The 14186-nt window shown below is 36.9% G+C and overlaps 3 protein-coding genes and 1 non-coding gene across 4 annotated transcripts; 1 reads left to right on the top strand and 3 right to left on the bottom strand.

The window, feature by feature from the left end:
• Window positions 1–335: 335 nt before the first annotated feature.
• Window positions 336–5416, bottom strand: LOC111795350 (cell division control protein 2 homolog A-like). Its single transcript, XM_023677711.1, has 9 exons — window positions 5251–5416; window positions 4797–4845; window positions 4505–4689; window positions 3752–3872; window positions 3059–3232; window positions 1862–2025; window positions 1185–1272; window positions 1035–1088; window positions 336–664 (listed from the first exon to the last, which is right to left on the bottom strand). Exons 2-9 carry the CDS (start codon window positions 4803–4805, stop codon window positions 575–577), a joined length of 885 nt encoding a protein of 294 aa, XP_023533479.1. The 5' UTR covers window positions 4806–4845; window positions 5251–5416; the 3' UTR covers window positions 336–574.
• Window positions 5417–8275: 2859 nt separating this feature from the next.
• Window positions 8276–10290, bottom strand: LOC111808432 (beta-D-glucosyl crocetin beta-1,6-glucosyltransferase-like). Its single transcript, XM_023694400.1, has 2 exons — window positions 9613–10290; window positions 8276–8962 (listed from the first exon to the last, which is right to left on the bottom strand). Exons 1-2 carry the CDS (start codon window positions 10288–10290, stop codon window positions 8276–8278), a joined length of 1365 nt encoding a protein of 454 aa, XP_023550168.1.
• A 418-nt stretch (window positions 10291–10708) lies between these two features.
• Window positions 10709–10782, top strand: TRNAT-AGU. The gene has a single exon. It is a non-coding gene; the product is annotated as a tRNA-Thr (tRNA).
• A 657-nt stretch (window positions 10783–11439) lies between these two features.
• Window positions 11440–13138, bottom strand: LOC111805839 (cytochrome P450 77A3-like). The gene has a single exon (XM_023691089.1). The coding sequence runs from the start codon at window positions 13067–13069 to the stop codon at window positions 11546–11548; it is 1524 nt and encodes a 507-aa protein (XP_023546857.1). The 5' UTR covers window positions 13070–13138; the 3' UTR covers window positions 11440–11545.
• Between the last annotated feature and the right edge of the window lie 1048 nt (window positions 13139–14186).

The following is a 14186-nucleotide window of genomic DNA, read 5'->3' as shown; positions in this document are numbered from 1 at the left end:
AAACCTCTCATGCATAAACACTCATCCAATAATCAAAAGAATTTTGCGTGGATAACACTTAAAAGAATCGAATTCTGCAAAGCCATAACTCATTAAAAGCTGGAAATTCAACCATACAAGCAAAGAAACAGATTGCAAAGCCCTTATAGTCCTCAAGTCTGGAGGCAAAGATTGAAATAAATATGGTTTTCAAACACAGCTTATCCATTCCAGGGGTAAAACTTTGGGTAAAGGATAGCTAGGAGGGTTACAAGCAGAATCAAGAATTCTCACATATATGCGTGTATTTATATATATATATATATATATTGGCGCCAAGAAATGAAAGAGAGAAGTATGGTTGGGAAAGCCAATGTTCTGTTGAAAGCCAAATTAACAAAACCTGATCTAAGTTTCAAGAATCAGAAGGGAAAGAAAATGATAAAATCACTAATAAGCAGACAGCACACTCATTATATATTTATATATTTTTTTCCTTTTTTTTTTTTTTTTAAATCACGCAATTAAAACCCATAAAAGGCTACACAATAGAGGAGCTATATAGACACTCTCCTTAGGAGGATTGGAAGAAGAATCAGGGAACAAACCCAACATCTTTGAAGTATTCATGCTCAAGGGCACTCCTGGCGGTGACTCTTTTGGTGGGATCCAAGCACAGCATTTTCTGGAACATGATGTCAACTATTTCAACTCCGAGATATAGCAAATATCTTAACTATTACATGCAATTAGTTTTTATAGATTATAATCTCCTGGGTAGAAACCAAGAATTGCTCATTTCTAATAGAAATAATGTGAAGTAAAAGACATGAAAGGCTCATAAGAAGAAAGGGAAATAAAAACGAGAATTAGTTGGCCAAACATATCAAAGTGGGAGGGCCGGGTGAAGCAAAGAAAGCATTGATTCCTAACACTTGTTGATCCATATCACGTGACATCATCATAAATGAAGATTTAAACGAGAAGGAAATGAAACAAAAAACAATTTGGTATTACCAACTTTTTCAGACTCCAATGAAAAATGATATACTTACAGAGAGAAGATCAATGCCAGCGGCTTCAAGATTAGGAACTACAGAAGCCAAGTCCTGTGCAAGTAGAGAATGCGTGAAGTCAAGCTTGTAACCAAGGAATATAGCAAACCGGACAGGGAAATTGGTATGGAATTCAATTCAATCACTCACCTTTGGAGGCCACTTGGGGAAAGCAGATTTAAAATCAGGCAAAGATGTAACACCAGGCCACGTATCTTCATTTGGAGTTCCCAGAACTCTTTGTATCCCCATACAAAGAGGTTTGTTGAAAGCATGAATATGTTAGTATAGACAGACATAGACATGGAAGAGAAACATGGCTTTATGTGCTACCCTAATCATACTATTGAAAACAACTCCGAACCCAATCAGTCCACTTTTAGGGCCGAACTCCACCAATTTGAATTTATAGAAACATATACTTATATACTATCCATCATTGCACAAACATATAAAGCCGCAGCAGCCAGATGAACCGGGTTTTGTTGCCTTTATTTTTTCACATTCTTAAATCCATCTCCCTCCGAGGAAAAGGGAAATCAATAGAAAAGAAAAGAAAGGAAAATCCAGCCGCCAAGAAAATAGGGGGAAACTCCTCCTCCAGTGGACTAGAGAGATTTCATTGGAAAACCACCAACCCCTATTAAACTCATAGAATATATAAGTCCTGCATAGGTGATTACCATGGAGAGATTTCGGTGGACTCCCTATTGTGAGACCAACAAAATAGCAGGCTAATGTATAATCAATCTAAATTTGGGAAGTTAACTGAACTAAATCTTCGCAAGGAGTAGAGGACAGGACAGATGCACAATAAAGCTACTTACCTAAATATCTTAAACAGTTCATCAATCTCAGAGTCTCCAGGGAATAATGGCCGCTGGTTAACCATCTCAGCAAATATACAACCCACTGACCACACATCCACAGGGGTGGAGTAATGTCGGGAACCAAGTAATATTTCTGGTGCTCTGTACCAAAGGGTCACCACCTAGATAGATCCTCCAATTATTATCAACTTAAGAACACAACAATATAATAGGATGATACATCAAAGAAAAATGTCGTAGACAAATTGAATTATTAGAATACTTTATAAAAAGAAAATAATAAAATTTGGGGCCTAAACTAACAGAACTATAGATGCATTCAAAAAAGGGAAACATACATTTTCCAAGTCTTAGTAGAGTTTGGTGTCAGGAAGAAAGTCCACAACCTATTTGGGAACATTCTACTTTCAGCAACTGCAAAGAAACCTATTGAGGTTTTTCTTTCGACTTCTTTTTGGGAGGGTAAGAAAATCAACAGCTTTATTTTGCCATTAAATTCTTTTAACCAGGTAATCCTCATTTTCTCACTAACAAGATGATGAAAAGCGAAACAAACTAAAGCATCAAAATGCTCAATGTGACATAGTCACAGGCGAGAATCTGAACCCCGGAGATCATGGCCTCAAGCACACATGCAATTCTCTTTCAAATATGGAAAAATATCTGAATCCAATTAGGTTTTTTAGCTTCTTTAAATTTTACGCTATGACGCCCATCACTCTTGATCAAAAGCTCACTTAACAACTTTTTAAAAAATTTAGATTATGGTATGGCGTTTTCATTCTTCTGGTTAATACATAGGCAGAGAATGTTGCTTCATGATTCGAAGGTTTTCTTCTATAGATGTCTGAAGCCAAAGCTAATCACTTCTGCCAATGTTGTCATCAGATGGAAAATTAGCCCTAGAAACTTACCTAGCCAGTTTCCATATGGCTCCCGCCTACATCCATTTAATGAAATTCTCCTCATTAATTATGATTATCTGAAAGTACAACCAACTGCACATCATATTAGTGCTCCAAATTATGTTTCCAGTACATTTTTCTGAAATAAATCACATCACAATGTCTACATTTGAGCGAAAGTCAGAAAAGGGAGCCAAGGATACAAATTCAATATTCCATTAAGCAATCATGGAATAGAATAAAATCGCAATATAAAAATTGATAAGATAATCATCCAGTGTTTTCATACCTCATGCGTGAATGTTCTAACAGGAATACCAAATGCTCTTGCCAGTCCAAAGTCAGCAAGCTTCAGGGCATTGGTACGACGATCTATCAGTAGATTTTGGGGTTTTAGATCTCGATGAAGAACTCTATGTGAATGACAATATGCAATGCCACGAAGAATTTGGTAAAGAAACATCTGCATGAGATAAGTGGAACAAAATTCTTCATTAGAGACCCTTACTGCACCATTATATTTGTTAAACCAAGAGTTAGAACAAGATCAAAGGAAAATCTCAGGAAATGAAAGACGGAAACAAAATAAAGCTGAAGAAATAAGCATCATGCTGAATTGGTACGAAAAAAAATATAACATCAAACCTATTCATAATATCAGTTAGAAAAGAGAGGGTATTGCAGATATTAAAATGGAATAACATGATCAACCTTGACATAGTTTTAAGTTGCTTGAAAACCATGAAAATACACATAGTTTTTCCAAGTAACTTTCTTTAATGATTAAGAAATCCTCAAAACTAGGATGTTAGACAAGATGTGCACCTCGTGGAAAATTAAAATATGATTTTCTACATTGAATTACTTATTATATCAATTAACCAACCCACCCTCTAATGTTAAAATATATATGAAAAATAACAAGCAATATTAATTAACATAGAGCGCAAGTAATTACAAATGAAAATAAGCAGCCACTCACTTTCACTTGGCGTGGATCCTTTGCAAATTCAGGAGAGGAGTCCATATGCTTCTTCAAATCCAAATCCAGATACTCAAAAACAAGATACAGGCGCTTCTCACTGTGCACTACATCTTGCAACCTATTGACAGTAAACCAATTGAAGACAACCTTGTTACACATATATAAAGGCATCATAGATGGAAATGATTCAGTTCAAAGGTCGAATTGATTATACACAGTAACCAGAAGGCAGAGTGCAAGTGCAACTTTCACCAGTGTGATAGACCAGAGAAAAGGTACATCATGCCCATATTTATTAGTCTGATTGCAAACTATTGAAGAAAACGTAATAAGTCGTATGCATAGTTTTAATTACATATATCTCAGGATTAACTACATGATAGCAATAACGGAAGAAATGTTGCCTTTGATATATTATATCTCAACCTCCCATAATAAATAAGTTACATATAGTTCACCCCATCTCCGCAAATTGAACATGCAGTTTCTACATTACGCTCCCAATCGAAGCTAAAACTAACAGTGGCAGATGGCATTTTATTGCAACGTTGTCTTTCAACACAACAGTTTTCCAATAAAAAGAAAGGCTGCTTTAAAACTAAAACTAAATTGAAAAAAAAAAAAAAAAAACCTCATACATTGAGTAGATTGAAGAAGTATGTTATTACTTGCCCTTAAGATTGGAGTAGGGAAAAAATTAGACAACCGTTATGAGTTGAATGGGGGTAGATAATTAACAATGATACGTACCTTACAATGTTGCCATGCTGCATTTCCTTCAACAGTGAAATTTCACGAATGGCTGTGCTTGGCACTCCCTCATCTTCCTGCTCCAAGCGGATCTTCTTCAGAGCAATAGTCTCATTTGTGACGCGATCGCGTGCTTTGTAAACCACACCATAAGTTCCTTCTCCAATCTTCTCAACTTTCTCATACTACGAAGCCAAACACATCGCGAATAAGAGGAACGATATTGCGGAATGAAAAAGGGATAACGAATCAGAAAAACAAGCATTTCAACATCCAAAAAATCATCGCCAACCTGCTCCATCGATTCTAAGAACAGTGTCGAAGTTCTCAAAGCTTAAATCCTACAAACACCATGACAAAGGACGATGTAGATTTAGTGCAATACAGACCATAAAACATATAAATAATAAAATGGTGATAAGAAAGCGGGAACACCACTGAGAAGGCGCAGAAAACAGATTCGCACAGTTCAAGGACTGGATCCGCATAGAAATGGAGTCAACTCAGTCATAGTAGACTCGGTTGAACTCACTTGGACCACATTGGAAGTAAGCATTTCGAAAACGAAGTTTAACATCGGAATTTCTCCAATCAACCATTCATTTTCACTTCATTCCTATATCATCTTTCATTTCTTGGAATTCCAATGGCCGATGGATGAAAAGGCGATGTACAGCAAAAGAATCTACGAACCAAATTTAAAAAGGAATAACAAAAACAGATTGAATGAAAAGCATGAAACAAACCTGCTTGAATCAAAGCCGAACCCGTGGGAAGCGGGGACGGTGTCGAAGCGAAGCGAGGAACTGTAAAAATGGCGCCGCAGACGAAAAAAGAAGAGGAGGATGAAGAGGAGGAGGGGAAGGAAGGAGAATGGGTATCTATGTAATTTCACCTTGGCTGAGCTTTTTTTTTTTATCGTCTACGATTAATTTTCGATATTGAATTGTAATGCTTTCATGGTTTCAAATATTATAAATAAAATAAATTTCTATTTTGGTTGTTGTTTAACTAAAGAATTATAAAATAATTTATAATTTTTTTCAAAGACAAAATCTAGTTTATTTCTTATAACTTGAAATTTATAGTATATTAGCTATTTTTATTGATGGCAAGGGTATATTTGTAATTAAGGGGAAGACTTAATATTATAGTTTTAAATATATGAAAATTTTGACCTAGGACTCTTGAATCGGGGTTGTCCACAATGGTATGATATGGAACATGACTCTCCACAATGGTATGATATTGTCCACTTATAAACCCATGATCATTTCCTAAATTAGCCGATGTGGGACTTCCATCATCCAACACCTTTCCTAGAACAAAGTGCGTCGAGGCTCGACTCCTTTGGAATGTTAGTCAAAAACTCATTTCAATGGAGTTAGTATTCTTCACTTATAAACTCATAATCATTCTCTAAATTAGCCGATGTGGGACTTCCATCATCCAACACCTCGTATCCCTTGGGTTGAGGCATGCATTTAGCATACCTCGCATAACAAAGTATGAGCCGATGGTTGACCTCAAGAGAATATGTCCCAATGGTCGATAAACACATGTACGAGTCAAGGTGCTTCATTGGGTGTTTTTCTCATTGCATAAAGTGGGTCAGCTTGCTCAATCAAAGCCTTTGAGTTGAACCTTTTATCCACCGTAAGCTTTTAAATTGACATTCCAACATGTATTTTTAGTCTCTTCCCTACTTCGAGTATGTTTTCTCTTAATCAAACTTGACAATAATGCCTTCGACCCATAAATTAATGGTTAAGCGTTGACCTCGGCCTCGACTCGGGCACTTGGGTATTGTTTGGACAATGAATTGTAATCGGTTGAATCTACTTTGTGTTGTTATGTGATTTTGTCATTGGTTTTTGCATACTTTCGTATCGAGGGTTAATTTCTCATTAGGTTTCGAATCATGGAAATTTCTCACACCCACTTCTTTTTACACAATGTACTCGTTCATACCAAAAATTAATTTTTACCCACTCTTAGGTTATGGAGATCTAATTTGTGCATGCCCTCCACCATCATGACCGATCATATATTAGGTCATATGAGCTAAATCCTAGTCCATCGCACTAACTCGTGTCTCTAGCACTACAGTTTCTCTTTGGCAACCCTTACACTTGAGATCGAGGATGATTTTTTCTCTTCCTGTAAGTTGATCAGCGAGTTCTACTTATCTAATACTTCAAGTAGACAAGCCAAACTCCGATCCATTCCACTCACCTTCTTTTCCAAGGCTTCAATTTATTCGTCAAGCCGACCTCCTTTCAGCCAAAGTCGGAAGTTTGGTTGGAGTCATCCTCGTATAGGTTCATGTTAGTCATTTTTTGAGAATTTATTGTGTGGGTCTCGAGCATAAGGATGTGTTTATATGGAGAGTCTAATCAAAGACATCTAAATAGAGATTTGAGGGTCGGACTGAGTTGTCCCTCAAATCTATTAGATCAAGACATGCATTTAACATAACCGAATTCAAACCTATGAAATTTGATCTTTACTCCAAATTTTGATCTTCTCTATACCTATTTAAGTCATGGAGTGTAATTAAAGCTTAGATTTGTTTAATCTCAATTAAACAATTTAGCAAAAGCTTAAAATAAAAACTAAAATAAATATAAGAGTTTTAATTTTTAGAATAACAAATAAGATATGATAAACCTTTTAAGCACCCAAAAAAAATATATTTATTTATATATCAAATTCAAATAAAATTTATAATTTAATAAATTATTTAAATTAAAAACATTATATTAAAAGGAGCTGCAACAGGTGCAGCCTCAGCCAACCAGAGAAGCAGCTTCCATTCAACTCGTGTCTCGTGGTCTGAATAATGCTCGAGAGTCGAGGTGGTGGGCTGGACCAGATAGTGCGGACCAGATAGTGCCAGATCAGCCCAGACCAGAAATGATAGTGCCAGATCAGCCCAGATTTTAGCCTGTTAGGCCCACTTTTTTCAGCTTTCTTGGTCGCTTTGATGTCGAGGGAATTTTCGCAGGTTTTCTATTTTCTATTATTTATTAAATTTTAAAATAAATAATAATAATAATAAAGTCCTTTGATGTCGAGGGAATTTTCGCAGGTTTTAAATTTTAAAATAAATAATAATAATAATAAAATAACGTAATAAATAATAATAATATAAAATAGAGTAAGTCAAGTGAACAACTAATGTTTGACTTCAGTAAATTTATTTTTGACATTTATCTTTTTTTTTTTTAGACTATTTATATATATATATATATATATATATATTAGCAAATTAAACATATTTATTTGATTAAATTATAAATTTAATTTTTATCTATTTAATAAATTTTAAAATTTACAATTTTTATACTGTATACTAACATGAATTTAAAATTTCGCATACAATAAATCATTTATCCATATCATATTAATATTTCACGTAATAAATTATTTATCCATGTCATATTAATATTATTAATATTTCACGTCAAATTTTAAATTTCGCGTCCAAGAAATCATTTATCCATATCATATTAATATTTCACGTATTATATTAATTTAAATTTATAAGATTATTAACTCAATTTCATATAATATTAGCTTTTTATTAAAAAAAAAAATTAATAGGCATTCCAAATTTATTAACACAAAACCGAATATTTAAAAAAAAAAAAAAACCATCAATTTAAATTCATAGATTTATTAGATATCTATTATTATTGACTATATATAAATTCTTATTATTGACTATATATAAATTCGAGATATAGTTATATTGTGTCAGCTTCGTTATCATTCTTGAATCTCGACCCACCTTTCCTTAATCGGTTCGGAGAGGCTATAAAATTCACGAACCACTACATCAACAATCCCTCCTTCCCTCTTCCTCAAAGCCTCACCAATCTCCCTCGCTTTCCCTCTCAAAGCCTCACCAATCTCCTCAAACACCACTTCTTTAATAGCCTTCGCCACTCCTTCTCTCTTAACATTCCCTTCATCGTCCCTTTCGGCCTCCACGCACACACCAGCCAAGTTAGCCACCTTGGCGTGCCAAGGCTGGTCGAGTTGCATCGGTAAGGCCACAATGGGCACCCCGAACATCACGCTCTCGACCACAGAGTTCCACCCGCAATGGCACACGAACGCACCAACGCTCGAATGGTTTAGTATTTCCAACTGCGGCGCCCATCCCTCCATGATCAGCCCTCTGTCTCCTACTCGCTTCATATAGCCTTCCGGTAACGCCTCTTCGATTGTGAGGCTCTCACCCTTTGGAAACCTTATGACCCATATGAAATTCACGTGGCTTTGCTCTAGACCGTGGGCTAGCTCTTCCCTGTCTTGGTTCGTCAGGTAGTACTCGCTTCCAAACGAAACGTAGACCGTCGATTTTGGGCTCTTCTTGTCGAGCCATTTGAGAATTTCGGGTTTCTCGCCGTTTGGCTTGATTTGTGGAACCATTGGAGCAATTGGAAGAATCTGTAAAGGAGATATGAATCGGAAGATGTTAAGGATCGTTGGAAGAGAGTCCATATTGACTAACTTAGAAAATAATTATAGATTTATAAGTAAATAATATAACTTCAATCGCGAATAAGAGCTTATGCTCAAAATGGATAACATCATACATTGTATAGAGCTGTAATTCCTAACATGTTATCAAACCCATACTTTTTAACTTAATTCAGTCAATAATTTTAAGGATTATTGGAGTGAGTCGTATCTTGGTTAATTTAATGGAAAATTATGGGTTTATAAGAAATACTATTTCCATTGTGATGAGCCTTTTGGGAAGCCAAAAGTAAAGCAAAGAGAGCTTAGGCTTGGAGGGGACAATATCATACTATTTTTGAGAGTCGCCTAACAAATAGAGTTCCTAGAAGGTGTAGTCAAAAGTGACTGTGTAGAACAAATGATCTATTTTGTTCGAGGACTTCCGTTGAATCTTGATTAAGAGGAGGTTGTTTAAGGGTTCCATAGGCCTTATAGAGGCCTCCGGCTCTCAAATCTATGAGATTAAAATCATGTTTTAACTTAATCATGTCAATAGAGTCCTCCAAAGTGTAGTTAGAAGTGACTCGAACAAATTAGTCCAATCTCAATTAGGAAGCAAAAGAGAATGAACGAACCTTTTTGTTGAAGGAGGAAGCAAGAAAGTCGATATATTTCCCTTCAAATTCGGGGGAAGTATTAACTAAAACCACATCGGAAGACATTCTCAAACACTTGAAAACCCGCAAGGCCCAATCTCGGCCCACTTCATCAGAAACCTTCCGTCCCCTCTTCGAGCTCCAATGCCCACTAAAATCGATCTCCGGAAATGGAAATTCCCGACCGGAGTTACAAAACGCGTGCACCAAACGCGTGAGAACCGCCACGCCAGTGACTACAAAGTTAACCACGGGAACATTCCTCGCCGCCGCCGCCTGAACCGCCCAGGGCTGGAACAAGTCGGAAACGAGAAGGTCTGGCTCGAGCCGGTCCAAGAGTAGCTCGAAATCTTTGGCCGCCATGTCGAAGGCCTTCATTAAAGTGGGCTCGAGGTGCAAGGGGATGCCTTTGGTGGTGTGCATGTGGGGGGGCAGGTCGGGGAGGGATGGGAGGTGGAGTTCGACGAGTTCAATAGAGTGGGTTCGGGCGAGGTTTGGGTCTATGGCTTGGAGGTTTACATGGGTGGAACATACGTAAATCTGGAAGATGGTTCGGTGTTTTGCGAGCCTTTTGGCTAGCTCGAAGAATGGGGTTATGTGACCGTGGGCTAGCCACGGGAGCATGAGGATTTTGATGGCTTGTTTCTGGGCGGCCATGGCGGTTTTGGATGTGGAATGGCTGCGGGTCTCTTAAACTCGCCCTTGAAAATAACCAAAACGTGGAAAACGTGGCGCTTTTGTAAGCTTGATTTATAGTTGCACGTGTTTTGTGCTTTCTTTTTTTTCTCCCTATTTTTAGGAGCATTTTTTTAGTTTAGATATTATTCAGGTTTGAATATTTTTAATGGTTAAGATTTTAAAGTAAATAAAAGAATACTCGGGTCCTATTATGGGTATTTATCAATCATAATTAAATTTATGAAAAAAAATTAATATAATTTTTTTTTTTTTTTTGTAAAATTGATATCTCGATATTTTAAACTTCAATTATAAACAAAATTAGTAGCAAATTTTTAAGAAGATTTAAAGAATTTCTATTTATAATATATTTTATTAGTACTTCCAAGTCAAACAGGCTCTCGTAGCTCAGTTGGTTAGAGCACCCGTTTAGTAAGCGGGAGGTCTTGAGTTCGACTCTCAACGAGAGCATTTGTTCTCCTCTGAGTACATTTTTGCGCTTTAAAATATTAATTCCCTGTTTTGAACTCTTGCTTTCTTTTATCAAATCCTAAATTACATAGTAGAAACAAAAAATAATTTTAATAATTGAAACTACGAATTTTAGAATTTTATACACAAGCTTATGAATTAATTGGGTAAATGTATGTATTGATAAATTTTAGTGAGACACCTTCTTCATTTCCTAAAATTAATTTGATCATTTAGTGAATAATTCTCAATATAAATACTATTTAATTATAGCACACCTACTCAACACCCATTTCAGGGAACTATTCACGTGACCATACTTTATTAAAAATCCATAAAATTAACACATTTATTGAAGATCATTAATCTAGTCTCCTTTTCTGTTGGGTTTGATGTGCTCATTTAATTAAAACCTTACATTAATTTTATCATTATTTTATTTATATTCTTTTTGAAATAATATGAAATATGAAAATTAAGTTGCATATGATATTGACCAAATTAATAAGGTGCATTTATTTTTTATAGGTTAATCCTATAAACTTCAAGGTTAAAAGTGTTTTACATGGAATAATCATCGTAAAATTTACCTCTTCTGATAAGATGGGGCTCGGAAATGAACTAAGGTGGATAATTAAATTCTTATATATATATATATATATATTTTTTATGTCAGTTATAATAAGATATTGTAAAATATTTTTTAAAAATAAGATAATTTTTTTTTCTTATAGAGAGATTTACGAGGAAGCCCGGTTTGAGTTTAAACCCTGGGTTTAATGGTAGCCCGAAGAGGATTCTTCATGACGACGGTGAACTCCATCTTCCATGAAAAGTCGACGGAGCTCGCCGCCGGATAGGCGGTCCATTCAAACTCCTGAAGCATTCTAGCAAGCATTAAGTGAATGTGGACGGTGCCCATTCCCAACCCCGGGCAGATCCGCCGCCCTACGCCGAACGGCATCATTCTGACGCCAGTGACGCCGGTTATATCAGCTTCTTCCTCGCCGGAGGAAAATCTTTCCGGTTCGAACTTCTCCGGATTCTTCCACAGCTTCGGATCCTTTCCGATGGCCGGTAAGAAGAATTCCACGTTGGTGTCCTTTGGGATGTCGTATCCTCCCAGTTTCGCCGGCGCCGTCACGGAGTGCGTCAGAGTAAAGAACGTCGGAGGATGTTTCCGCAGCACTTCTTTCACTACCGATTGTAAATAAACCATTTTCTCTAAATCATTTTCTTCAACTTTTTTCTCACCAACCGTCGCTCTAATTTCTTCTAGAACCTTCCTCTGGACTCCCGGATTCTCTATCAATTCCGCCATCCCCCACTCTATCGCCGTCGCCGTCGTGTCGGTTCCGCCGTTCAAAAACTCCGAACAGAGTGTCACCAATTCCTCATCCGTCGCCGCTGCTCTGCCTCCGTTGGAATCGAATTTCAAATCGAAAAGCGTGTCGAGGTATGAAAACGACGTCGCAGCGCCATCGGACGCCGGATTTTCCAGCGCTCGCCGCCGCCGATTAATTAACCCAACGACGAATTTAACTTGTTGTTTTCGAACGAAATTCGCTCGATTTTTTTCTTTTGAAAAAAACGGGGTTAAAATCGGGAGATAATCGTCGATTCTTGGCTCGAGAGTAATCAATACGGATTTGAGAATCTCGTCCATTTTCACCACCGCTTCTTCTTCCATTTCGATTCCGAAACACATTGTTAACAGAATACAAAACACCGCAAAACGCGCGTTTTTCGACACCAAAACGACGCCGTTATTAGCCTCTGCTTCGTCTCGTAACCGTTTCATGAATTTTTCCATTGCCTTTTCCCTCACTCCACGAAACTCCTTTACCTTGCCGGGACTGAGCATATTCTCCACCATGTTGCGGCGGAGGGACCGCCATATAGGGCCGTAAACCGCCGCATTGACGGAAAATTTGTTGCTGCTGAATATTGTCCGGGTAGGATTTTCTCTGGGCCGGTCAGCAAAAACTGCCCCCTTTTTAATTAGAGCCTCGTGAACGAGGTTCGAATCGCTAAGTACAACCATTGTTCTCGTTCCCATTTTGAGGGTAAAAATTGGGCCGTAGATTCGGCGTTGATCTTCGATGTATTCGAAGAAGGGTTTTCTGGACCGGGCGACTTGGAATAGGTTGCCGACGAGGGGCCAACCGGGCGGACCGGGGGGGAGTTTGAGACGGTTTGTTTTGGGTTTTCTGGTGAGGAAGAAGATTAAACCGGAGAGGCAAAAGGCAATGAGGGACAGAGTGGATGAAGAGAAGAAGGAAGCCATTGCGATGTGGGATGTGAAAGAGGGAGTGGAATTATGGTTTAAAAATAAGTGGGAAAAATCGTTGGTATAAAATGAGACAAAAGCATGAAATTCCCGGTAGGGGTTTAATAAATGCTTTGCGGGGGTGGGGGAGAAAGGTCAAAGTTGGCATTTAAATATACCTGTCCATTTTACCCTGCCGGGACCCGTCCCGAACGGGAAAGAGATTTACCTCCAACCCGACCTATAGGTCCGTCAACATAAAGCGAGAAATTTAACTTGAACACCCAACATGCTGCACAATTGAAAGTAAGCTATTATACCAAATCACCTGTTGTCCATCGGGGACCGAGTGGTAAGACCATGATAGGTGCACGAATGACAGCTCACATCTCCAAACGTCACACATCTGACTCCTACCTACCGTCAACTCCAAAAACATCCAGCTAAGGTAAGAAACTTTGTGTCGTGATTGCTCCATTCTGTTGCAGTCTCATAAACTAAACTTTAGGGTGTTAGACAAACACGACTCTCCACAATGGTATGATATTGTCCACTTTGAGTATAAGCTCTTATGGCTTTCTTTTGTGCTCCCCAAAAGACCTCATTCCAATAGAAGTAGTATTCCTCACTTTCTAAACTCATGATCATTCCCTAAATTAGCTGATGTGGGACTTCCATCATTCAACCGGGGGATGGGAAGGAAGTGAAAAATATATATTTTTTTATTAGATAGGTAGGGTCGATAGAGTATGATATTTTTTAAAATTATATTAATGTTGCGTTTGTTTATGAAATATATCGATTTATTAAAAAAAATAAATATAATAAATATTAGTATAATAGTTTTTTTTTTAGATCATTTATATTCATATTTTAAAAATAGATTCACAATTAAATTATATTAAAATTGCCAATGTGTTATAATGATTCAAAATAGATTCACAATTAAATTATATTAAAGTTTTAAATAGTAAGTTACTATATGTTTTATAAATTTATTAATAATATAATATAATTGTGATAAAACATATCGAACAAAATTTAATAATATAGATTAGATGCCACCAAAATAAGAATTTTATAAGCGGAATATTTTGAAATAGACGCACCTAAATTAGCTAAACCATTAATGCTA

This window comes from Cucurbita pepo, chromosome LG01 (genome assembly GCF_002806865.2).
Source record: "Cucurbita pepo subsp. pepo cultivar mu-cu-16 chromosome LG01, ASM280686v2, whole genome shotgun sequence".
In the NCBI taxonomy this organism is placed as follows: domain Eukaryota; kingdom Viridiplantae; phylum Streptophyta; class Magnoliopsida; order Cucurbitales; family Cucurbitaceae; genus Cucurbita; species Cucurbita pepo.
Note: the sequence above shows the minus strand (reverse complement) of the source record. Positions and strands in the feature narration are given on the sequence as shown.